General features: G+C 47.8%; 1 protein-coding gene across 1 annotated transcript in view; it reads right to left on the reverse strand.

Annotated features, from left to right (window-relative positions):
- Window positions 1-27,898, reverse strand: part of LOC125304786 (WD repeat-containing protein 7) — a 158,553-nt gene that overhangs the window by 114,256 nt on the left and 16,399 nt on the right. The window contains 8 exon segments of the mRNA XM_048259284.1: window positions 579-701; window positions 1,019-1,141; window positions 3,113-3,205; window positions 7,296-7,390; window positions 11,469-11,971; window positions 12,217-12,450; window positions 22,320-22,534; window positions 25,547-25,742. Coding sequence (XP_048115241.1) covers window positions 579-701; window positions 1,019-1,141; window positions 3,113-3,205; window positions 7,296-7,390; window positions 11,469-11,971; window positions 12,217-12,450; window positions 22,320-22,534; window positions 25,547-25,742 — 1,582 coding nt within the window.

Genomic DNA, 27,898 nt, shown 5'->3' on the forward strand with positions numbered 1-27,898 from the left:
CCACACCAGCTCACAAGCTGTACAACAGCATAAGCCTGGCTCCTGATAGTCAGGTGGGTACCTTTTCACAGCATCACACACACTAACACAAACACTGTGACCTTGCCAAATATCTGGGATTGGACAAAACACTCCTTCCCTGTTTAATGAGGTGCCAATCACCTCCCACTCAAGACTGGATCACTTCCTCACACTCTAGAACACCTGGAGCAAGAACAGCTTTTGAGAGATGCATTTCATGCATGTCAATCAATCAAAGCGGCTCCACTTCTGCATTCTCGTAAAGTAAGAGCTGGAGCTGATTCAGGTGGCGCAAGGGAGTATAGGAATAAAGACATCGACGCGACGCATTCGGATTTTCAGGTGGCTATGGAGTATAGAATAGCACACGACGCCACGCGACGACGCACACACTGAACTGATTCTCGTGGTGGCGTATGGATTAGGAATAGCATGTTTGCAGAAAGCTCTCATATCTGAATGCTGCGGGACACATGGAGCCCTTCCAATGTTAAAAGTAGAATTAATTTACCCACACCAAATGATTCCCACACACACACACACACACAGTGACTTACGGGAGCTGACGGTGTCCACATACTGGGGCAGGTATGGGGCCCACAGATCAATGGTGTCCTTCCTGCCAGACTGACCAATCCTCCGCAGCTCCAGCAGCGAAAGCAGGGGTCTCAATGCCTCCCCTCACCCGCTGCTAACGCCAAACACACATTAACAAACAAACAAAACAAACATATTTAAATGTACACACACCACCAAAAGCACCCAAGCAGCACAGGAAGATGGAGGTCTCAACCTGAATGGATAAAAACATAGAAAACGTAAGAGGTGTACAGGAACACCTGACGAAGACCAACATTGGAAGCGTTGTGCAATAAAATCACTTCGGGAGCAGCAGCAACAGTGTGCGGGTACTTTTTTCTTTATTTTATAAAGGATTTCGAACACCAAAAAAGCTTGGCAGTGTGTGTGTGTGTGTGTGTGTGTGTGTGTGCCCTACTCACCTCCAGGCAGCGGTCCTGCCAGCGGCGGGCCAGCATCTCCAGCAGGGGGGGTCGGAACTTGTCCAGTCCCAGCAGATCGGGCAGCATCACGCAGTGCATGGCAGCCAGCTGGCTCCAGCCTAGCAGAGCAACACAGCAACACACTCAGCTCCACGGCCACATATACACTCCCATATACACCACCCCCCACACACACACACACACACACTTACTCACTCACTCACGCAGTCCACATGCACTGACCTGCTTTATGACCTGTCTGCCCAGTGTCCGTTAACAAACATAAACACTACAATATTGCTCACACCACTGGACTGTAACAACACAAGGATATACACACATGCCAACAGACATGGCTGTGATGACCATTATCTCTTCCTTCTCTTCCTCCCCCACCTCTCCCTTGCTCACACACAGACTTACTCTTTCACACACACACACACACACAACCAGAGCAGCATTAAAGTAGACATTAACATTGTTCTGGATATTTCCACGCACACACACAGGATAATGGCCCTTCTGACTGATAGCACACAGAGAGCACTGGTCACAGGTCCCTCACACATATATTGTGAATATATGGCTTTGGCATCGGCAATGCTTCAGTGCTGAACAGGGTGGACTGAAGATGCACGTGGCGACTGGCTTAATACATCACAATACGCACCAACAGGAAATGACATTCAAAATGTCAAAGAAATAGGGAGGAATTTCTTTGTGTCCATCAGACTGTGAATACTTACCATTCTCTTGTGAGGACAGATTGGGCGGAAATTAACAATGAGAACAGATCCAGATGGCAAAAAACGTTCACAAATATATTGATATTTAAATCTATTGCCGTGAATGGCTACAAAATATTACACAATCAGCATAATAGTGTAAACATTTTTCTTTAAATTCAAGTATAAATATTCATTCATTCAAATATCATTTTATGACAAAGATCATTATGATTTAATTCTCCAGGGAGTAATACTCTTTGGACAGACTAAATAAAAACCAGCTGCTATTAAAAGCTACAATGCTATGATCTAATACAGCACTAATGCTATTAGCCTAAATACTGAACGCCAGGAAGGAGGATGGCTGACTGGGGTTCAGGAGGAGAAAGAGAAAGAGGTATAGAGAGAACTACGATCAACATGCTTGCTTCACTTATGAGATCCAAAAAGGTCCAAGGCTTTGTTTCAGATAAAGAAACATATATGAAGTTTGACATTCATTTGGTCCAATGGCACTAGCACCAATTTACACCCATTTCAAAAGGAAATTGGAACAGGAAGGCACATTTGAAAAGACATTCTCAAAAGAAGAGTTTTTTTTTTTTTGGGTGGGGGGCGACGACAATCAACCCAATAAAGAAAAAAAGGCAAAAAATTCTGAAAAATAGGCCAACCAGTTGATGAGTGTAAAAAAAGAGATTTAGCTGAAAGAGAAGAAAATACATTTTGGCAGAGGAGAGAAGGTATGTTCTCCATCTGAAGATGGAGAGAATTTAAAAACATTCAGATATACTGTACATTCGTGTGAAAGCAAATCTCATCAAAAAGTAGAGAAAAGGTGACAGTTTATAGGGAGGTGGGTAGGTAGCCTCTTGTGTGAGTGTATATGTAAGAGGCGTGTGTGTGTTTGTTATTGAAAAGGGGTTCAAATACTCCCTCTTAAGTGAAAAGAGCAAGCATGCAGACCGTGCGAGTCACATGAAGCACAAAACACAGACAGAAACCGTAAGACAGACATAAAGACCAAGACGGACAGACAGACAAAGACGTGAGACAGGGACGCAAACTCAAACAATCTAGGGACCAAAAAAGGAAGGATTGAACAAGACGACCGGAACGAGACAACATGAGACACACTAGGACAGTCTGACACCACACACACAAACACACACACACACACACACACACACACATAAACTATAGACAAGATACTCCAAAATACAGGCGTGGAAGAACAGGTGAAAAGCAGCGTATGGCAGATGGCAGCACAAAAAGAAAGAGAGAGAAAAAGAGATGGAGAGAGGGAGGAAGGGAGGGAGGGTGAGGAGAAGAGATGAAGCGCTGTTATTCGGGGAAGAGTACCTTCGTTGACTGAAGGACAGGGATGAAAAGCAGGGCCAGTGAGACTAGCCCCAGAGCCGGGCGGCCCAGTGCTGGGGGCAGCAGCGGCAGCAGCTTGCAGAAGAAGAGGAAGATAAGTAAAGGAGAAGAAAAAAAACAGGACAAAACAAAGAAAAGAAAGAAAGAAAGAGAGAGAACACGAAGACTCCCAGCAGTTTCAGGTGAACAGGAGAAAGAGCAGTTAGTAAAGCATATAGAGACCAAAGTAAAGGTGTAAAGAGCTGACAGGCAGTTAGGGACAGACCTGGCTCCTGACATGCTTCAGATTTATAGATTTAGTGTAGATATTATTTAAAATAAGGGAGAATATGGCTATGTGGATAATGTTACCCATCAAATCTATAATTAGCATAATCTGTGTATGCATATTGCTGGCTGAGTATTTTCTATCTATATATGTTTCTCTGATGAGCTTTAGCTAGGAAATGTCATCTGCTATAAATCTGAAAATAATCCCTTAAACTCTTAAAATGAATGTGCTGAAAACAACACAACTTGTCTAGATATGGACAACACCGTTCGTTTTAAGAGTGTTCCAGCCAAATGCAGCTAAATGAATAGCATTACTACTGTGTGATATGAAGCAGGTTACAAAACTGTTTTGTGTTGCTCATAATATTATCTAACTAAGAAGGGATTTTGATGGTTTTCCCTGAAATTAGCTGTAAAAAAAGGAACCATTCTACATACAGACATACAGAACGCAGAAATCGAACAGCTTACTAAGACCTCACATAGAGACAAACACACATGAAACACGACATACTAACTTTAGTGGACAGAGAAAAAAGAGGTTGATACATAAGACATTTATTCCTGTCAGACACAGAGGGTGTGTGAGAGAACTCAGTGGACAGAGGCCTTCTGTCATTTCACATCAGTGCAGATGGGAGATGCAAGCCCCAGCTGGCAAGTGACGTCCGACAGACATGTCAAACCCCTGCCACCGCTTTAAAAGAAAAAAAACACATTTACCGGACTCAACCCCACGAGCACTAAAAGCAGGCCAAGCATCCGGTGACTGAAACTCCAACGAAGCAACGGTTCCAGGTGAGCAGCAAGCAAACAGCCCGCTCAAGCGCAAGAAAGAACGGAAACAAAATCGAAGAAAACAGGCAACGTTATTAAAAGACATATTTGGCCTGTTATTAGTTTTTCATATATATATATATGAGGAGAAGTAAGTATATGAGTATATATATATATATGTATATATATGAAAAGAGTGTTGTTATTTATGACATATATATATGTATATAAGTATATATGACATATATATTATGCTATATATATATATATATATGTTATATATATATATATATATATATATATGTTATATTATATATATATATATATATGAAAACATATATATTATATATATATGCATATGCTATATGAAGATATATATATATATATAAGTTATTAACATATATATATATGCTATATATATGACATATATGTTACATATATATATATACATATTATTATATATATATATGCATATACATGACATATATATATATATATATGGCTATATATATATATATATATTATTACATATATATATATTATATATGGCTTTTATAATATATATGGTATATGCCATATTTATACATATACATATTATGCTGCTTATATATATATATGCATATTATTATTAATATATATATATACATATAAACATGTTTAAGTTATAAAATATTCAAACCGCATTAAAGTATTATAAACTGTTAAAACGCCGCCGCCTATCAACTCAGCACACGCATGTCCAACGTCGCCGATGGCAGCCCGTCATCCAACCCCATCTCCCATCCCATCCAAGTAAACCCACTTAAGATGCCATTAGCAATCAGAGATGTGCTATAAATGTTTATCTATCTGGCAACACTGGGCCACTCTTGTCTACAGGAGAGTCATGTTTGCTAGTCGAAAGTATCTTCCAGACCTTTCCATCTCTCCAAGACTCCTCGGCGCTCTCGCGGGTCAATATGTGGATGTGGTGCTCCACAACAAAAACATTCGTTTCTCCAAACCCCCCTTTTGCCTTAACAAGGCAGGCACGTGCCCCACGCCTCGTCTTGGCACCCACTTTAAAAGACTCCATTAAAAAACACTTCATAATACAACCTGGGAGCTGTTTCACAAACCAGTCCAGATCAATATGGCAGGAAACGGGTGAAGAGGGAGGGGAAAAAAGAAGGGAGGAGGAGAAGGAGGACGATAAAGAACAAGAGGAGCTGGGGGGAGAAGAAGAAAAGCTCTGTGTGTTGAATAACTTTCATTATCTCTTCAAACTTAAAGAGCACTCAGGAATCAATAGGCTTGGAGCGCATCAACAAGCCATGGATGCTTCTCGCTATTCTGAAGTCCAGGGAAAACCCACTCAGATGTTTATATTCGCACCAGAGAAGGCTGGGCGAGTCATCGCGGCGTGTTTGTTTTCCCACCAGGCCGGCTCTGACACGCGGCACGACGGAGCGGGACTGGCACGTGTCAGAGAGTTTAACACGCTTGGTAAAAACTCTTGAAGGGGCTTCACAGAGCAACAAAGATATTAGCATGTCAATGGCCCGTGGTGGCTTCTGGTGACAGAGGGCTCCAACAATGGGCTCAAGGCCACTCGGGGTCTACATGAGGCCCTCGAGAGAGATGGAGTGTGTGTGTGTGTGTGTGTGTGAATGCACTTTGGCACATGTAAGTGTACAAACAAGCTGTGGCACCCACCTGGCATTGTCCTCCAACATAAACAAGGCCACTTCAAGCCTATACAATATTTAAACCATCACTAAAATATAATATTACTTTCACAATACCATCAATCATAACTACAGCATACAAAAATAGATCACTTTAACTGTTAGAAGTTGTAGCAGCAGAGATTGAAGTGGTGGGAGAGAATAAATATGTAGCAATACATCGCAAAACTGCATATCGTTCACAAACATTTTCAAATCCGTTTTCAAATTTAGAACTGTGACTGGCAAACCAAGTGCAACAGCCAAACACAGTAAATCTGCCACTCGACAAGTCAATAAAGTCAGTCATCTGGTTCAAAGAGAAACCAAATTATTAACTGATGTAATATATGGGGTAATGTGTAGGGGTTTAAAAAAAATACAAATATTTACTTAAAAAATTACATAGATAAGTTGGATAATATATGTAATCTATCTACAAAATACCATAACCATAACCATCTAGTATTCTTTTCATCTAAATGAATCAATATATTGTATAACAAAGATAATTATAGATAAATATCAAAACAAAGTACTGGTATTAATTCCTGTCAAATATAAAAAAATGATATCTAAAATACAGTTTATTCAAAAGAACGACTTTCAAGAGTTCCAGTCAAATCTTGACTCCGTAGCAAAAGTATCTCTTTCTCATGAATAACGGAGAGGTCCAGAGGTCTTGTTGAAGACTGTGTCTGAGAGTGCATGTCTGTGTGTCCACTCAAGTAGTGTAGGGCATGTGTGTGTCAGCTCAAGTATAAGATGAGATTATACGTTACTGCCCAGACTAGCGTACAGCACCCTCTCATTCATTTATAAAGAGGCGCACTCACACTCTGACCCGCACTGCTGGCAAACCAGCAGTTACACACAAGGCCGACTGGACTTTAACAGTCCTCAGAGAGCTGGGCTCCATGACTGAGATAGCGTACCACCATGGGAGTTTGGTCCCTAGAGTGTGAGTGAGTGAGTGAGTGTGTGTGTGTGTGTGTGTGTGTGTGTGTGTGTGTGTGTGTGTGTGTGTGTGTGTGTGTGTGTGTGTGTGTGTGTACCCTTCTGTACTGGAGGTGGGCTAGTGCTGGATAGGGCTGGCAACCCCCTGGGTGTGTGTTCCAATGAGAAGGGGGAGTGCACCTGTGTGTGTCTGTGTACTGTGTGTATGTAATTGAGAATGTGTGTGTGTGTGTGTGTGTGTGTGTCTGTGTGTGTGTGTGTGTGCGCGTGCCTGTGCGCGTTTGTGTGTGTGTGTCCCTGTGTGTGTGTGTGTGTGTGTGTGTGTGTGTGTGTGTGTGGGCTGTGTGTGTGTGCAGCGCCCTGTGTGTGTGTGTGTGTGTGTGTGTGTGTGTGTGTGTGTGTGTGTGTGTGTGTGTGTGTGTGTGTGTGTGTGTGTGTGGTGCTGTAGTCACCTTGTTTGATCTGAGCCTGCATCGCGGGGCTGGAGGCTGGGGGAGGCGGTGGGCCACTCTTCCTGAGGGTCTCTGGGGTGCCCGGTCTGGGGGGGCTGTGAACACAAAAGGCCAAATAAAATATTTAGCACCGGCAGACGCCCGGCTCCCTCCCATAATGCCATTCATGAGGCCTGCCTATTCTAGCAGTGTGTGCTCATGCGTGTCCGTCTGTACCAACACGCATCCCAACAGGCTACAGTGTGTTTGTGTGTGGATTTGAACGCTCACTCGTAACAATATATTTCGACACATGTTAATATGTTGGCTGTTGGGAAGTGAGAGCACTCTGTGGTGGTCTGTCCAGCGGAGAGCTTTGGTTGGGGTGTGCAGTGGGATGCTTGTGTTGGGGGAGTGAGGTGAAGGCGAGAGCCCTGCTTGTGTTGGGGGAGTGAGGTGAAGGCCAGAGCCCTGGTTAAAGCCTCATTATCTCCCAGCACCTGCCTGTGGAAAGGGAGCTTTAGCCATCCTGCTCCCCACCTAGTCGCTTTTCTCCCTCCCACTCCCGTTCTTCATCACCCTCTCCCTCACCCTTCCTTTCTGTTCCTTTTCTACTCGACTCCTTCCAACTCTCTCAACCCCCCCTCCCCCCCTCCCCCGTCCATTAACTTAGCCCTTCTTCTGAACTTGCTAAGTTGAGGCTAATGTGCTAACGGAGCGCGCGCGCACACACACACACACACACACACACACACACACACACACACACACACACACACACACACACACACACACACAGTCTCCTGCAGTGATCGTTACAGCTGGGCCTTCAGTAGCTTTTCAAACAGCCCTGCTCCATTTGGCTCGGCTGAGAGCACCTGTTGAATCTGCGCTAATGAGAAGCAGCTCTTGTCAGAGCAACGCTGTTAGCCTGCAAGGCTCCTCACACTTACTGAAGAAAAGTTTCAACAGAAAAAAGAAAGAAAGAAAGAGAAAGAAAGAAAGAAAGAAAGAAAGAAAGAAAGAAAGAAAGAAAGAAAGAAAGAGGGGAGAAACAAGAATTCAGTCTGATACACGCCGGCTGTGAAGAGTGAAGTCTCTAAGTAGTGTTTGGTCTGACTGCCGGTGGGCCTTCAAGTAACAGCTAAAAAGGGAAATGTTCCCAAATAAACATAGCCGTGGGATGAATAGAATGACCACAAGTAACTTCCTAACTGGCACCTAGGCTAACTTTCCTGCTTCACAACTTTGACAATGACAATTCTCGGACACAACTTCTTCAGCCTAATAGAATGGCATGAATGGTTGTGAAATTGTGAACTATTGAGCGCTGTCTGGCTCTCAGTGAGCCACAGTCCCTTCTCTTTCTTCCTCACTTTCTTTCCCCAGCATTAATCCAAACGCATAACACACACACACTCTATCGACTTCGCTTCATGAAATCGTCATCTCCTGCGCAGATGCTAAATCTTTCACCACCCAGGAAGCTCAGACAATCAGCCTCTTCTCCACATGCGGCTGGTTGCTGTGCGCGCGCACACCCACGGCTACGGGCTAACGGCTCAATACCGCCCTACGCTCGCCTCAAAACAAGCCCTGGCTCCCCGAGAGCTCCAGCTCTTGGCCCTGTTCCCATGCCAGCCAACCTGGGGCAGTGCCAGTGAGTGGGCTCATTACAGCCCCAGTGGCCTGGACACACCCCCCCCGCCCCCAGCGCAGCGGTCAAAGACAAAGCTGGACCACCGGGGTCCAGAATGCAGACAGACAACAGTGGTAAACAACAGAGGAGGTGAGTCCAGACCTAAGAGCAGACGCATAGAGGTGCAGGCTGCAGGAGGAACACAGACACCGTATAGGAGAGTGGGAGCAGGAGACAGAGGGGGAGAGAGGGGGGAGAGAGAGAGAGAGAGAGAGAGAGAGAGAGAGAGAGAGAGAGAGAGAGAGAGAAAGTTGAACAACAGCAGGAGGGGAAAAGAGATGGAGAGAGAGAGAGAGAGAGGGAGAGAGAGAGAGAGAGAGAGAGAGAGAGAGAGAGGGAGAGAGAGAGAGGAGAGAGAGAGAGAGGGAGAGAGAAAGAAGAAACTGCATCTTTAATGTCCCAGACTTCACACCCTGTAGTCTCTCTGAATGCTGGATGATGTTGGTGTGGAGTGTGAAGTTTGTTTGCTCGTGTGTGTGGTGGAGGAGCGCAGCACACAGAATGTCTGATTGGGAGTGTGAGACCATGACCAGCATGCTCAACCACACTGCTCCCTCACCCACCACCACCCAACATGGCTACTCTGTACTGGGCTACGGTCACATCCATCTACGCATGCCTACTAGCTACCCCACATACTGTACCATTTCAATCCTAAGACAATGACAGAAAAACACAACCTCAATTGAAAAAATATATAATGTCCGCAAAACTGCTTTTGACTCCCATATATTTAATGCACAACAGGCAACTGAAGAAGACCCAGCAGGGTCGAAACGTTGCCCGTTGTGCATTAAATACATGGGAGTCAAAAAGTTTTCTTTTGTCCTGCACCTGCCAGAAGGTGGGATGTGCACACAATAACTGTTTGTAGAAAAACACAAGCTCCCTTTGTTTAATCCTTAGAATCTTCAAGCCCATTATATGTGGAGAGCTAAAATGTTGGTACAACATTAATAAAATATAGAAACAAATAATAATTGATACCAAATGTGTACAAAAACAAGTTTATACTACCCTTAATGTCACTCTTTTTCCAAATCTAGGGCCTTGTAGAAAATCAATGAGAATGCCGTACAAACTTGTAATAGTCCAGTCATACTGGGAACATGTTTGTCTTCCACCCTACCAAGATTCGGCTGCCTATGAATCATACTTTTCATTATGTTCATGCCCAAACATTGCTTCCCAGATAATGTGATTTTCAGGCTGTAAAACTGAAGTAATTTCAATGGCTTAAAATAATATGAAGACATAGGATTTGAACAGAAATATTTTATAGGCCTTGGTTTTGGGACCCATTCTTGATATAGACAAGGTTTGAACAAAATCTGAGATGGTGCAGCAACAACCTTATCTGATTTGACACGGAACGTAGCATTAAGTATTCTGAGCAAAGACTTTAATCTCAAACTGAATCTTTCAGAAAGTTTTGGACTCTTTACTGCCCTATGTTCAAGGTTTTTCATGAATTCAGTCAAAAGTATTATTTCTCCAAAGTCCACTTCTTTTCACTGCTATCAAATGTTATATTCCACTAAATTCAATATTAATTGGCATTTAACCCGAATATGTTCATATTCCATTTTTAAGTGTAAGATTAAAAAGGATGCTTCAAAGGATTTACTTCTTCAAAAACAGCCTGCATTCTTCAAATCACAGTATATAATACTTTCTTTAGCTATCTTCAGCCTATTTTGCTTGTAAAGACCGCACCTAGTCAAATGTATGAATACAGCTATTAACTTCAGCCTTGACTCAGAGATTGTGCTGAATTTGAATGGCATATGAGACCAGCCTCATGTGTCAGTGTGGCTGTGCTGTGTGCCTGCTTGGGCATGTTCAGGTGTGCTGTGTGCCTGCTTGGGCATGTTCAGGTGTGCTGTGTGTCTGCTTGGGCATGTTCAGGTGTGCTGTGTGTCTGCTTGGGCATGTTCAAGTGTGTCTGCTTGGGCATGTTCAGGTGTGCTTGGGCATGTTCAGGTGTGCTGTGTGTCTGCTTGGGCATGTTCAGGTGTGTCTGCTTGGGCATGTTCAGGTGTGCTGTGTGTCTGCTTGGGCATGTTCAAGTGTGTCTGCTTGGGCATGTTCAGGTGTGCTTGGGCATGTTCAGGTGTGCTTGGGCATGTTCAGGTGTGCTGTGTGTCTGCTTGGGCATGTTCAGGTGTGCTTGGGCATGTTCAGGTGTGCTGTGTGTCTGCTTGGGCATGTTCCGGTGTGTCTCCTTGGGCATGTTCAGGTGTGCTGTGTGCCTGCTTGGGCATGTTCAGGTGGGCTGTGTCTGCTTGGGCATGTTCAGGTGTGCTTGGGCATGTTCAGGTGTGTTGTGTGTCTGCTTGGGCATGTTCAGGTGTGTCTGCTTGGGCATGTTCAGATGTGCTTGGGCATGTTCAGGTGTGCTGTGTGTCTGCTTGGGCATGTTCAGGTGTGCTGTGTGTCTGCTTGGGCATGTTCAGGTGTGCTGTGTGCCTGTGGGTGGGTGGGTGGGTGCGTACCGTGCCGGGGCCTTCTTCATGTGCTCGCCCACGAAGGTGGCGTTGGTCATGCCCATGAGGGTGTTGGCCAGCGAGATGACCGAGAGCAGGTGCTGCGTGGTGACGGCGCGCGACACGCCGTACGTGCCCTTGCCCACGATCTCGGACACGGAGAGCTTTCGGCCGGGGTCGGGCCCAGTGCCCAGTGCCAGCTGCCGCAGCAGGGACTCCTTGAAGGTGGGCAGCATGAGGGACATGTGCCCGCCGCGGGAGATCAGGCCGAAGGAGATGGGCGTGTGCGGCTTGAGCATGCCCAGGCGGCTCAGGCACACCTCGTCCAGGCTGCCGTTCAGGCCCCAGGCGTGCAGGCAGGACATGAAGAGCTTGGCCGTGTCCATGGTCAGGTTGTACTCCAGCAGGCTCAGCGACTTGGACTTCTCCTCACGGCGGCGCATCTCTTCTTCCTCCTCGTCATCCTCGTCCAGGAGATGCTCTTTGATATTCTCCTTAATGGTCTCTTTGACCTTGAGAGGACAAGAAGAAAGACCAGATGGAAAGAGGAAAGAAGAAGTATAGGGAGAAGGAATCACATCTTGAGTGGCAATGATTACTATTAGCATCAATTCATTACAAATAGGACAGGAGAGCCATTGGATGGACACTAATCCATTACTAGTGGCACCATTTTAGAGCATAGACTCTTGATATCACATAGATGTGGTTTCATCTGAGGCTGCTGTGATGGCGTTTGCCGTGCTCCCCTGCTGACCTGTTTAAAGATCTTGCTGGCCAGCAAGGAGCCGCCTTTGTCCGCCCCGCCAGGAGCTTTCTGCAGTGTCTCCGGGGAGACCAGCATGGGGTTGGGCCTCTGGGCCTCCTCGGTCAGCAGCTGGATGATCACCGCCTCCACGTCAAAGAAGAGCACATGCATGTCCGAGTCCGTCACATTGGTCTTCATCGCTTGTACCACAAGTGCATTGTGGGAGTACTTGGGCAGGTTCCCCTTTGAAACACACAGAAAAACAGGCACATGACTACCTTCAACATGCTTAGACATCGGACCATTTTGCTCTACTACACACAAGCATCTTTTCACTAAACTTCAACTGGCCACAGAGATAAAGTAAGTTAAAAACATAATCACTCTCTCTGATGTCATGGCTCATTTAATATCTGCCTGTTCGATAGTAATCTGCGTAAGATCCATATGCATACAGGATGTGGTTTACATCAATTACTGCCATTGGTCCAGCTACCTAATTATATCTCTCCAACCATGGACACCAAACTTTCTACTTACTCATGGAAACTTGATAATCACAGGAGTCTAATAAACTAATTTCTGACTACTGCTCAAGCACATTAGTCAAAGCTTGCCACCATGCATATTAATGTCCTCATCTGCAGGTCTGCGTAATAATCCCAAACATTTCTCCTCTAATGCCTTCCCCCCCAAGCGTTCATTGGGTCTCATCTTGTTTTCAACCAGGACGGCTTGAAATTGCTGGCTTGCTAATTGCTATTCAATGTTAATTCAATTACGGAGGCACCTGCATTGCATTCCTAGTATTGGAAAGGATGTTTACGCTTGAAAAGGCCAGTGCTCTGATGACTCTCTGGCCAAAAGAACACATTAGTTTGTCCTCGGTGGAGGACAGGGAGGATGCAAGCCCATCCGGCCCCAGCCCACTTCCCTCTCCACACACACACACACACACACACACACACACACACACACACACACACACACACACACACACACACACACACACACACACACCTCCCTGGTCCTTCTTGCATCTGGCCCTGAACGTTCAATAGGCATCACAGTAACGTCCATCGCAGACAATTAGCACGCGGAGCCTGTGCATTGTCCCCGTGTTCAATGGCAGTTAAGGGGCATGAATGGGGCCTTGCGCCTGCCTGAGCGATCACAGGACTGAGGCCAACACAGAGGGAGGGAGGGAGGGAGAAAGAGAGAGGGAGAGAGAGGGAGAGAGAGGGGGGGAGAGAGGGAGGGAGAGGGAGAGAGAGAGAGAGAAAAGGAGAGAGAGAGAGAGAGGGAGACAGAGAGTGGAGAGGGAGCTGGCCTGGCCCTTACCTCGCTCTCTTGTTGAGGAAGAGGAGGAGTACATCCAAAATAAGTTGATCAAATAACAGGAGCAGCTGGTGAAGAGCACTAGGACATATAGATGAAGAGCCAGGAGAGCTCAGGAGGAGTAGCGACCCTGTCTCTGGGCTCACATGTGTGTGTGTGTGTGTGTGTGTGTGTGTGTGTGTGTGTGTGTGTGTGTGTGTGTGTGTGTGTGTGGTGTGTGTGGTGTGTGTGTGTGTGTGTGTGTGCTCATGAAAAGAGTCCACCTCCGCCCCTCAGGACATACGGCTACTGTATGAGCATGAACATGCCTCTATGGACCGGGCATTCAGAGCAGCTGGGAGGACTGTCTGGGGCCAAGATGGCGGCAGTGCCAGTCAGGGGCTTGCGCTCACTTTGAAGAATGGACGGGGGGGGGGGTCCAGCTTGCTGGCCCTTTTTTTTGTCTGAACGGAGGACTGGCTTGGCCTGTCTGGCTGATGAGGAGCGAGCGAATCAGCTCTGCCAGGCATGCAGGCTGTGTGCGGTGCTCGGTCGCTTGACAGATGTCTGCTGCTCCCAGACTCCCTCACATCGTCCCCGCACCTCACAGCCACCACACACTCACAGCTCAGACACACACACACACGCACCTCACAATCACAGCTCAGACACACACACACACACCCCACACTCACAGCTCAGACACACACACACACACACACACACACACCTCACAGCCACCGCACACACACACACACACACACACACACACACACACACACACACCGCACCTCCCACAGCCACACTATCATACAACACACACACACACACACGCACCTCCAGCTCAGACAGGTCTAGGAACATCAGACAATACCATCAAATCAAGAGTGTGTGTATAATATACTATACTGTTTATATTATTATATTTATAATTATATAAACTATATTAATAATATACTGGTGTCTTTTTCCTTTGGAACTATAGTTTTTCAGGTCTTTGTCACTATTTAGGTGATGATGTATCTGAAAAAATTTCATTTCCTTTTTCAATTACCTTTAGCAAGTCAAGGCAAATGGCTGAGAGCAACACAGTCACAGCTTGACTTTGCAGAGCTCCTTGCAACTTTCCCCACACTGCTGGCCCCCGCTCAAAGCTCAGGGTTGACCACATTTTTCAGGTGTCAACCCACCCCCAACCCACCTACCTAGGCAGACACACACACATATATACAAGCACCCCAGTGGACATGTTGTGTGTGTGTGTGTGTCTGTGTGACAGCAAGGGGACAGCAGGGCTTAACCCTTTGGCCCCCCAGCAGGTTTCACAGCTTGATTCTCCTGCACCTTTCCCTCCACCTATCTAACTCCCTTCTGCCCACAGACTACCCTCTAGTGGACATGTTGTGCTACAGCAAGGGATTCTCTCTCTCCACCTATCTAACACCCTTCTGCCCACACCCCCAATCTTTGGTCAGGGGCCCTTCTCTCTGAAACGAGGAGGTGCCCAATCAGCGCCAAGAGAAGTCTCCATCAGGTTATTATGGGCTGTCTGTCTACCTGCTGCTATAACCCAAATCTCTTCCTCAACCACTCACACACACACACACACACACACACACACACACACACACACACAGGCCGGTGGTGTGCTCCTGCTCCTGCTCCTGCTGCTGCTGCGCTGCTGGCCAGGGGGCTTGGCCTCTCCAAAGAGTGCCATGCTCCATGCTCTTATCAGGGCTTGTGTAAAGCAGCAGTGCGTGAAGACACACACATCAACACACACTCAAATCAGGGACACGCCTGCACACAGGCACACACCACAATCCTTTATTTCAAGGATATGATGGCACTGTGTGTGTGTGTGTGTGTGTGTGTGTGTGTGTGTGTGTGTGTGTGTGTGTGTGTGTGTGTGTGTATCCAGGTGGACCTCAAACATCTGGGGACCTCTGGGGACCCAGCCATATTCCCAAATCAAATTTCAAAGAGGCTGAGGATGCAGAACAACAGCAGAATTCAATCAAACAGGCAGAGAGAGAGAAAGAGAGAGAGAGAGGAGGCAGAGGGGGGAAAAAAGCATGAAAGAAAGAGAGCAAGAGAGAGTGCAAGAGAGTAAAAGGAGGAGGGGGGGGCTTTTTCATATCACTTCCATTAAACACTCATCTGGGCTCAGGGGGCTAGTGGACACTGTAAGTGTGTTTGTGTGTATCATGTGTGTATTGTGTGTGTGTGTGTGTGTGTGTGTGTGTGTGTGTGTGTGTGTGTGTGTGTGTGTGTGCTAAGCTGTGCCTATGTGTTCTTTGAAGAAAAGTGGAAAGAATGGAAAGCCATTTCCTTGGTAAGAACCAAGAGGCGTTGGGATAAGAAGCGTATCTGTAAACGGACCACCATTCACCTCCTCCTCCTCCTCCTCCTCCCTCCTCCACCTCCTCCTCCTCCTCCTCCTCAGAGAGAGAGAGGGACTGAATGAAGGTGAGGGAGCGGGCAGCGGTGACAGTATTGTGGGGAGCGTGAGCTGGTGAGCTCGCTGAGGATGGGCTGAGCGTCATGTCCAGCCCTGGGCCCCCGAGAGTGACCTTCAGCCCAGCTGCGAAGGGAGCCATTACAAAATCAATACGGCTGAAGAGCTGTTCTGTCGCCCAGGTCAACCCGCACCACAAACATACACGCTTGTACACGTACACACACACACACACAGACATTTTCAAAATGCCCATGTAGACATGCTTTCTCGCTTCAATACGCATTCACACATAAACACTACCTCTCCTCTTCTCTATCGTGCTTTTGTCCTCTCACCAACACCAAACACCACTAAAAGGGCTCCGAGGTGCCACGTGCAAGGGCAAGGACAAAGTCAGCAGTCAATCTCTCTCTCTCTCACACACACACACATACATACAGACTCGCTTGCGAGCAAACACAAACAAACACATAAAACAAACAAGCTACAAACACTCGTAGAGCACACAAACATCAGCACACCCCCTAACCACCCACCCACACAGACACACCCACACACACACACACACACACACAGACACACACACACACACACACACGCGCAGACACACACACACACACACGCGGCACACACACACACACACACACACACACACACACGTGCACACACACACACACACACACACACACACACACACACACACACACACACACACACACACACGGGCAATGACGGGGTGAGGGTAATGGTAGCAGGGGAAGACGAGGTCCCTTTGATTGCGAGCCGGTTGTGTGCCATTATGTGTCATTAGCGCGGCGGGGGGCTAGTGCAGGCTCAGGGCCCCGCGGTGGATGGCTTGGGGACCGTAATGGCCAGTTTTGACAGCAGATCTCACAGGGACGGGGCCCGCTGCCCAATTATGCTGTCACAGGGAATAGTGGGACATTACAGGGGCCGGCCCAGAGAAGATGAGATCGGGGCGGCGCGTTTGACCACAGTCAGGGCGCTGGAGATGGACACACAGGAGAGAGCGGACAGGACATACACACACATATACACACACAAGCAGTCACATTCACACACTGTTGAGATGAGCGCAACATTCCCAACTATTACAAAAGAAAGAATGCAGCAAGCAAGAGAGAGAGAGAGAGAGGTTCTGTCGCCTAGTCGTGTCCTGCATTCACAAACATACACACTTGTACACGCACACACACACACACAGACATTTTCAAAATGCCCATGTAGACATGCTTTCTTCACACGATTCACACATAAACACTACCTCTCCTCTTCTCTATCGTGCTTTTGTCCTCTCACCAACACCAAACACCACTGTAAGGCTCCAGGTGCCCACGGTGCAGGGCAGGACAAAGTCAGCAGTCAATCTCTCTCTCTCTCTCTCCACACACACATACATTATTACGGAGCTGGCTAGCGAGCAAGCACAAACAAACACATAAAACAAACAGAAGCTACAAACACCATTGAATCACACAAACATCATACACCCTAACCACCCACACACAGACACACAGACACACACACAGACCGCACACCGCACAGACACACACACACACAGCACTGCAGCACACAGCGCCTGCAGCGCCACACCGCAGCACCTGCACACCGCAGCACACCGCACACACCGCAGCACACCTGCAGCACACACACCGCACACACACACACACACACACACACACACACACACACACACGGGCAATGACTTGGGGTGGGGTAATGGTAGCAGGGAAAGCGGGGTCCTTTGATTCTTGAGGCGGTTGTGTGCCATTATGTCATTAAGCGGGGGGGCTAGTGCAGGCTCAGGGCCCTTGGCCCGGATGGCCCAGGGACGTAATGGCCAGTTTGACAGCAATCTCACAGGGGCAGGGCCCCATGCCCAGATATGCTGTCTGGGGGGGAATTAGTGGGACATTACAGGGGCCAGCCCAGAGAGGAGATGAGATCAGGGGCTGGTTTGACCACAGTCAGGGGCTGGAGATGGACACACACAGGAGAGGAAGCGGACCAGGACATACACACACATATACACACACACAAGCAGTCACATTCACACACTGTTGATTAGGCATGTATTCCCAACTATTACAAAAGAAAGAATGCAGCAAGCAAGAGAGAGAGAGAGAGAGAGAAGTAAAGTGTGGTTGTAGAGACAGATACATCACTCCAAATGCTCCTATAATATGAATATTATTCACAGACATGCACAAAGTTTCTCTCATACAGACAGATCAGACTCAGTCAGAACACTCAGAAGTCTCAAACACTCACACACACACACCAATACACTCTCACACACAGACACAGAACACACACACTTGAAGGTAATGCAGGGGCTCTACAGTCGCGCCCATTTCTTTCGCACATCGCGAGTAAAAATGAAATGCTGTCTTGAGTGCAAAAAAAAATATTTAGAAGCATGGTCGCGAATGACCTCCTAACCATGTCAATGTTTGTCTACAAAATACACATGGCAACATCATGAAACGTTACTGGTGCAAACCATAGAATCCGCGTCATGAATGCAGCATAAAAACTACACCTCCATCAGCGTTAGCAGTTTAAGCGTTGTGACTGCAGCTAGTAGTCGCTTCTCAAATCAAAGGCAGAAGCGGAAAGTTAGACTAACCAGCCAAGATGCAAGATTGAAGAAATTAGGTATTCTATCCACGAATTCATTGGATATAGGAGGGAACAGGATGATTCTGAGAATGCAGTGAGAGGGAAAGGTAACCTAACGTGCCTTTTAGCCCAGTTGATGTATTGGCTGCAATATGCAAAATATGGCTGTAGCAAGCCGGCTTCAAGCGTATCCTCAGTAATACTCCCATTTTATTCAAGGTAGAAGCTGCTACAAGCTCAGGCTTTCCGCATGCTTGTTTGTTTTACACGAATACAAGCTGAAGTGCAAAAGCGAAAGTAGGCCTAACGTTTGCCTACTGCCCCATCAATGCAGATATTTCAAATAAAAACTAAAAAGTATAAAACATATATCCTTGATTAGCCCATGTTGGGTTTTGTGGAAGAAAATGGATTGTTTTAGTAGTAGTATTAGGCAGTAGGCTGTCAGATAGGTCACCATGGGCATATTTGGATTAATATAGATGGATTCACAAATAAATAGAATTAGCCTACATTTGGCAGGATGCTTAATAAACAGGCTAAATGCAAATATGCCAATGTATTATATTATTTTACATTAACAAAATGTAGGAAAATAGAACCGACTGAAAATAAAGTAGGCATTGATCTTTAAAATCCTGTTTCCTATAGCCTAAATGTTGTCAGTCATTCTTAATATTTGCAATTGGTGTACTGGCATGTTTAACTGTTAGCTGCAGTATAATGTTAGATTATGTGTAAGTTAAGTACAGAACTGACTGTGCGCCCAAATTTTTGTCTGTGCTCCTAAATTTTTTAACTTGGGTGCACAAGTGCTCCTGAAAAAAAATGTTAGTGTAGAGCCCTGTAATGACATGCATCTTGTACATACTGTATGCACTCCTCCATTTCATGAGAGATTACCACAAAGATGTCAGTTTTACTTGCTGAAAGAAGTCCGCATAGAGAACAGAGAATAGCTAGATCACCCTGCATACACACTGCTTATCTAGTCATCATAGAACAGAGCATAGCTAGATCACCCTGCATACACACTGCTTATCTAGTCATCATAGAACAGAGCATAGCTAGATCACCCTGCATAAACACTGCTTAGCTAGATCACCCTGCATACACACTGCTTATCTAGTCATCATAGAACAGAGCATAGCTAGATCACCCTGCATACACACTGCTTATCTAGTCATCATAGGAGAACAGCGCTGCCACCCAGCTCAGGGTTCCTGACACTCATCTATGTGTTGGGCAAAAGGCCTGTGCAGACAGGTAGACTAGCATACAGGAATGCCTTTGGTAAAATCACTTACTCTTACTTACATTGCATTTTACACAATTATTTTGCTATCAAAGTTTTTTTTGCTTTGAGTGTGTGTGTGGTGAGAGATAAATAGTCAGAGAGAGTGATACTGTATGTGTGTCTGTGTGTGTGTGTGTGTGGCCTCGGCCTTGCCAAGGCGACTGGGACAATGTTAGTGTGTGTGTCTGTGTCTGTGTCTGTGTGTGTGTGTGTGTGTGTGTGTGTGTGTGTGTGTGTGTGTGTGGCCTCGGCCTTGCCAAGGCGACTGGGACAATGTTCCATCCCTCAATACTTTGAAAACATTACGGTGCTCGTGTGATGTGAGGTAGCAACTGCACTCCTGTTTCCTAGACAACGGTAGGGTCAGAACATAGCTTGGCCGGTCTCTGGGCCAAACATCAACAGTCCCTAATGTCTTTATTATCGGTGGTCAGTGTGCATGTGTGTGTGTGTGTGTGTGTGTGTGTGTGTGTGTGTGTGTGTGTGTGTGTGTGTGTGTGTGTGTGTGTGTGTGTGTGTGTTCCCACAGCACATGCAGTGGGATCAAACCAATTACAGCCACACAGGGGCTGGCAGGACGAAAAGGTCAACAGTCCAGTCAGTGATGGGGGAGGGACAGCAAAGGGAGAGAGAGGGAGAGGGGGAAAAGAAGGGGGCGTGGCGATGGGGCAGCTTGACAACAAAATCCAATAGACATTTGTGCAAATGTGTGCGTTAACACCAAACATGAAATGTAATGAGTCTTACAAGTTTTTAAAAAAAACAATAAATTCATTGGATTCATGAAATCGTGAGAAGAAAACCATCCAGTTCCCACAAGCCAGATGTACTCATGATGATTCAGCCTGTGTCACCTGCTACAGATCTGTGAAGGCCTTCACCCATTAGACTGTAGGGGTGATGGGTGGGGTGTAGGGTGGGGTGGGGGTTGCTCCTCTACAGACAGCACCGTCACACATTACCAGTCCTATCACATCTGATCCTGATCATTCTTCACTTACAACTCTCTCTCCACTCTGTGAGCAGCCTGCCCCTTGCATGCATGCATGCCTTGAACCTGCCTTAGCACACCACACACACACACACACACACACACACACACACACACACACACACACACACACACCCAGACACACACCACACACACACACAGACACACACACACACAGACACAGACACACACACAGACAGACACACACACACACAGACACACACACACACACACACAGACACACACACATACACACACACACACACACACAGACAGACCACACACACACACACACACAGACACACACACAGACACACACACAGACAGACACACACACACAGACACACAGACACACACACACACACACACACAGACCACCTGAACCACACACAGACACACACACAGACAGACACTGAACCACACCTGCCTGGGCCTCAGGAGGGAGGCAGCAGGGGCTGGGAGGACTGAGCGCCCGAGGCGGCAGTCTGGGACAGGAGACCTGGGAGCATCTCCTACCAGCCTGATCGTCTCTGACTCCTGAAGATCCACTTTCTGTCTGTCCCGTCTCCTCCCTCCTCTCTCTCACTCAGCCGTCTCCAGGTCTCCCACTCTCCTCTTCCTCTTCCTCTGTCTCCCTCCATCCCCTCAAGTCCCCTCTTCCTCCTCCTCCTCCTCCTCCTCTCTCTCGTTTTCTATCTCAGCTCTCCCACTGTCTCACTCTCATTCTCTCCCATTTCTCTACCCCCCCCTCCATCTCTCTCTTTCTCTCTCTGGAGATGGTTTGGATGACAGAGCTGGCAGACATCGGACAGGCTGGGGGTCCCATGACGAGGCCAAGGCCATGCATTTTTCATCCAGTGATTAGGCCTGCTATTTGCTCAGCTCTTTCCCCGGCAAGCACTGGGCTCTCTGCTGCTCAAACACGCCACGCGCTGACCACTGTTGATCTCAGGGCCCTCCAGGAGATCTGGCTGGACACCCACCCCCGCACGCAAAGCTAAGTCAACAGCACATACTGGTGTCTCCACAGGTCCAGCACGCTGCCCTCAGCAGAGCATTTGTGAGGACTCGTATTCATCATGGGTCAAACGGTCACATACTGTCCACATTTTACAGGTAATAATTAGCTTGATGTTGTCTTATTGATCCTCCTCTACAACAATCAAATGACACATGCAACATAGATGTGTGAAATAACGTTTTTGTCATAACATCGTAACCAGACACCTCGCTCTGCCATACCAGAGAGGTGTGTCATGGTGGCTGTTCCAAGAGCCAATAAGGAGACACGTATTTCAGTGCACGAGCGTCCTCTAAATACATTATACCCGTCCTCCTAATGCCTTCCTGGGAGAGAGTAAAGGGAGGCCTCTTATGGCCGTCAGGCTGACCATCTCGCTCACCTTGTCTGCGTTGTCGGCGGCCAGCAGGTTGGTGGCGAGGGTCTGCAGCTTGTGCTGGGCCATGTTCTTGAGGGCGGCCAGGCTGCGGCGTGTCATGGCCTGCTTCAGGTTGACCGCCGGGTGGTTGAGAGCGTCCACCGCCGCCGGCGCCAGCTCGTCGCACGCGTTCAGGATCTCCACGGCCGTGATGCCCATCACACAGCGGTCCAGCGCACCTGAGGAAACACGCGCACACACACGCACACACGCGCACACACGCGCACACACGCGCACACACGCGCACACACACACAAGCTTAGAGTCAGATGGCTGAGTAAACACACACACACACACAAACACACACAGTGAGTGAACAGTGATTGCAAATATGCTTTAAGTATTCAGTCAGGGACCAAATGATTTGAAGCAGCACATTTGATACACTTGGATGAATACATTTGACAGAAAGATTAAGGGCACCAGTTCTTCCAGCACGCCAAGAAACTGGCATTAGTGGGACAGCCAATCAGATTGAACACTGTTCCCCACCCAGTCTAGGCTGGGCTGGACTCATGGCTCTACTGGGCGGGGGCGGTCAGTTTATGCGTCTCTCTGCTGAACTGGACTCGTGCCTGCCTTTATAACCTGCTCACTCTATAACCTGCTCACTCAGATAAAGAGTCCAATTCTCTCCTTTTCTTTCACGTTCCTATTGCCCTCTGGGGTTTTTCTCTCTCTCTCTCTCTCCCTTCTGCACAGCACCGGACCACAGACGCCGCATCATTTTCTGTGATGTGTGAAGATATCGGGATTGCACTCAATATTACCTACTGAGGGGGTCCTGATTCTCTGGGCCCATCAATGCCCTCCTAGTCTTCACACACACACACACACACAGCATGTGATGGAGGGACTCCTGCTCTGCTTCGCTATTAAGCGCCAGACGATTCAGCACACACACCTCTCTTCATTTCACACTCAGCTACCCTGCAATCTCTTTCCACTGCCTGCGCTCACTCTAGCTCTCACTCTAATTCCGCTGCTTTTCTTCTGTCCTTCCATCCCTCTGTCTCTTTCACTTTCTCTCTGTCTCTTCCTGCCCCCCCACACACACACACACACACACTCCTCTCTCCTCTTCCCCCCCTCTCTGCTTTCTCCCTCCCTCCTGCTCTCTCTTTCTCCAGATCCACACCTACATCTTATTCAGGCCGATGGGACTTTAAACAGCTGCAGAGGGGGGGCCCCTTAAAGGTGCAGTCATCGATTTGGGTGGACTGTTGATATTTGAGCTCGGCAGACAAATTGAGTTACACCTCTCTGTTCCAAGCTCCTGCAGCTACATGTGGACGGGCTGAAACACAGCACAGGGCTTTTTTTAGGGCACTTACCGAACAGACAGCTTGAGGAATGTGAGGAGAATTTCGCTGAATTTGACAAAAAAAGGTGATTCTAATCACCGGGCTGCACCCTCACACCACAATGGCTCTCCCCTCTCTGGTACGGCCCATATCTCCCATGATCTTGAATTTCCCCTTGGGGATCAATAAAGTATCTATCTATCTATCTATCTATATCATATCCCTGTTCCATTAGAACAGCTTTGCTCAAACAGCACCTCCACTGTTCACCTGTCCACCGCATGGGCCCTGCAGCAGCTACAGTACCGGTCATCTGTTCCCCTCACCACACCTGACAGACAGATGACCGCGATGGTGGAGGACCCCTGGGCGACAGGTACTCACACTACACAACACCTAGACAGCGCAGGCTCTCTCCCCTCTGATGTGACACACACACACATATACGCAGAAATATATGACCGATGGCTTCATGGAGACCTCTGCAGATACCTCGGGCCTCTCGCGGCTGGCCAGAGAGGACCTGCTGCCTGACAGCCCCGCGGCCGGCCGGCCGGCCGTTACAGGCCCAGGTCAGTCTCTGGGAGAGCGTGTGAGTGTGTGTGAGTGTGAGTGTGTGTGTGTGCGTTCCCACAGGGAAATCAGCCCACTATCACGCTTTTCCATCAGCAGCAGCAGCAGCACTAAGAGGCTGAGAGAGCCAGAGTGTTTCTGTGTGTGTGAGTGTGTGTGTGATGCCTGTTCCCTATGGTCCAAAACGCACCCAGATAATGTGTCTATAAACAGAGCGCTTCAACGCAGCTCTCAATCTCTCTTCAGGCCAGCAGGGCATTGAGCAAAGCCTCAGGGACACTTGCAAACCACGCACGCAAGCGTACGCACACGCACACACACGCACACACACACACACACACACACACACACACACCTTCTAACATGTCTTTCAAGAGAAATGGACTCTTTGTGCCTGTGTAGTTGTGTCTGTGAGTGTGCTTATGTGTGTATGTGTTCATCCTACTCAGCACAATAGTCATAACCAGCTTTAAGAGGCTGTGTAAACACACTAATGTGCCTGATGCCGTTACAGGCCCAGGTCAGTCTCTGGGAGAGTGTGTGTGTGTGTGTGTTGGAGTGGGGTGATGATAGGCCTGCTTTGGTAAGTGCTCCTTTTCCTGCCCCCAGACAGACTGCAGTGAAGGGGGTCTCTCATGCGATTAAAATTTCACTCATGTCTTAAGAGCCAGTGTGTCCCCCATCTCTCTCTCTCTCTCTCTCTCTCTCTCTCCTAAACGGATGGCAAGCGCGCAGCATGTATTATTAATGTGGTGAGCATGCAGGGGGAGGGATCATAGCTAAACGACAGCCTCGTAAACAGGATGAAAAACAAGGAGAGCGCTGCCATCGCAGTTTTAGCCAGAGCGCATAAAGGGGGAGGAGTGGTGGTGGTGATGATAGTGCTGCGTGTGTGTGTGTGTGTGGGGGGTGGTAATGTCTAATGGCAAGGCAGCTTCCTCTTTCCCTTCTCAAAGAGCACCGTGGCACTCCACTTCAGAGCCAGTAATGGCTACAGTTTACTGCTCCCTAGCTGCACACACACACACACACACACACACACACACACACACACACACACTTAAATGTAGACACTTAACAAGAGTCTGTGAATCACACACTCACACTCACACACACACACACACAGAAAACACAAACATACGGCAATATTAACGTACAGTCTGACGTCTGACAACATAAACACTAACACAAACACAATGTCATCAAGTTTAGTTAGTCGGTGTTTAGGACGTTCATCTTGTAAATGAAAATGAATGCACCATAACCTGAACTCTGACCTCTCGTGAGCCCCCCCAAGTCTCCCCTGGCCCTTACCTGTGTCCATCTGCCATACGTAGACGGAGCCGTCGGAGCAGCCCACCACCAGGTAGTCGTCGCATGGCCGCCACTTGATGACCTGGATGGGGAAGAGGTGTCGCGAGGCCAGCATGATGCACTTGCGCTCCCGCAGGCTCAGCAGGCCGACCGAGTGATCGCTGGCCACCGAGCACACGCAGTGGGACACCCGCGTCTGGACAGGAGGAGGAGGAGGAGAGGGGGAGGAGAGGGAGGGAGAGAGAGGACGAGAAGAATGAAAAGAACTGATACGACCATGTGACCATTTCATTCTATTTTCTCTGAGCACCTGAAGTTCAAAAATTCTACATTCTGAGAGCAGAACGAGTGTAACACTTTGCCCGCAAACCACAACGAAACAAACAATTCCACTCACTATTTTCCAACCGCAAAGAAAAAAAAAAAAAAGAATGGTGGACTTTGTGGACCTGGACTTTCGTCTATTGTGTCCAAATGGCCATGAAGAGCTAATAGAGCTGGGCTGTAATACTGAGCGAGAGAGAAGGGAGCGGCTCGGCCATTCAGACAGGACAATGCAGCGCAGCGCAGCGTCAATGGCAATGAGACGAGGAGCACAATGACACAGTGGCGCTCACATTCATCACGGCTCACACAAAGGAGCCTGGGACGCGCCATTACTTCCTGGAAGGTCACAGCAGCTGGCATTATTAGCCACTGAAGGTCAAGACTGGTGGTCGGGGCTGAGCATTAATGAGGAAGTAGCAGAGGTGCACAGCCGATCGCCAAGGTGACGGCAAGACGATTTCACTCTTGCCGCGTTTTGTTTGTTCCGCGCCTCAGATCCTGAGGACTCGTTTTCAGTTTTTTAATGGCCTTTAATGAGTGATGCGTGCAGCTGCTTGGCTCCTGAAGGGATGTGGTGACAGGTGAGTGTTTTACTTTCGCTCTCTCTCTCTCTTTCTCCCTCTCTCTCTCTCCCCCTCTCTCTCTTTTCTCTCCCTCTCCCTCTCTTTCTCTCCCTCTTTTTCTCTCCCTCTCTCTCCATCTCTATCTGTCTCTCTGTGGGGAGGTGAACAATAGGAGGCTGATGAGGGCCTTGCTGTGGGATGAGGAGAGGAAATCAACCACTGCAGATGCACTCAGTTACAAGAGGAGCACATAGCCATAGACACACACACACTGTACACTGTACACACACACACACACACACACACACATAGCCATAGACACACACACATACTGTACATACACACACACATACTGTACACACACACAAAGACACACACACATACTGTACACACACACACACACACACATACTGTACACACACACAAAGACACACACGTGCACACACACACACACAGAAAAACCATAAACATAAACAATTGCCAGCCAACAGAGCTGCAGCTTTGGAGAAGAAACAGAATTTGTCCAACAGAATGTAAAATAGCTGCCCCCACCCCCACCCCCCATACACACACACACACACACGCTTAAAAAAGGCCACTGCCAAGCAGGCGTGTGTGTGTATGTATATATGTGTGTGTGTGTGTGTGTGTGTTGCTGGCTGGCATAGTAAAAAGGCTGTGTGGTTCAGTGACAGCCCGTGTTCTTCAGTGTGGGTGAGGTGCGGTGGGTGAGGTGGGTGAGGTGCGGTGGGTGAGGTGCGGTGGGTGAGTGAGGTGCGGTGGGGCGGGCGGCCGAGTGGGCAGCCATGGCCGTGAGAGTGCCCTGGGCGACAGCACAAGTCAGGGACGCAGCCACGCATCGCTTCTTTAACACCCTCACCACTAACACACACTGAACATAACACGCACAGAGCTCTCAGGTGTGGCAGCCACTGCACAGAGGCTCAGCACACAACACTCTGCCAGGGATAGAGCGTGCACACACACACACCCATGCGCACTAGCACGCACGCACGCGCACACACACACACACAGAAGTGCCTACACACACACACAGAAGTGCCTACACACGCACACAGACACGCACACAGACACACACACAAACACAGTACTACAGAAAGTCAAACAAATGAACTGATCAATAAAATAAAATTAAGCACCTAAGTACGATTCAGTGAGCTTGAACCGAGCGCCGACAGAAACAAACTAATGATTCCGTTCCACAGCCTGTGCTGTTTTGCCAGGCTACTGTCAGCTGTCTGGCAGCTGCGCTTGTTGACACGTGTGTGTGTGGAACACACGTGATCAGCTGGACGCTGGAAGTGCATACTGATACGGACGCACATCTGTGCACTGCAGCCGAGACACAAACGCCATCCAAAACAAAAAGGCTGGAAACGCACTCTCTCAAAAGTCATCTTGCTTATTTAACTGCGTGATGAGGATTTGTGTGTTTGAGTAA

This window comes from Alosa alosa, chromosome 12 (genome assembly GCF_017589495.1).
Source record: "Alosa alosa isolate M-15738 ecotype Scorff River chromosome 12, AALO_Geno_1.1, whole genome shotgun sequence".
NCBI classification, from domain to species: domain Eukaryota; kingdom Metazoa; phylum Chordata; class Actinopteri; order Clupeiformes; family Clupeidae; genus Alosa; species Alosa alosa.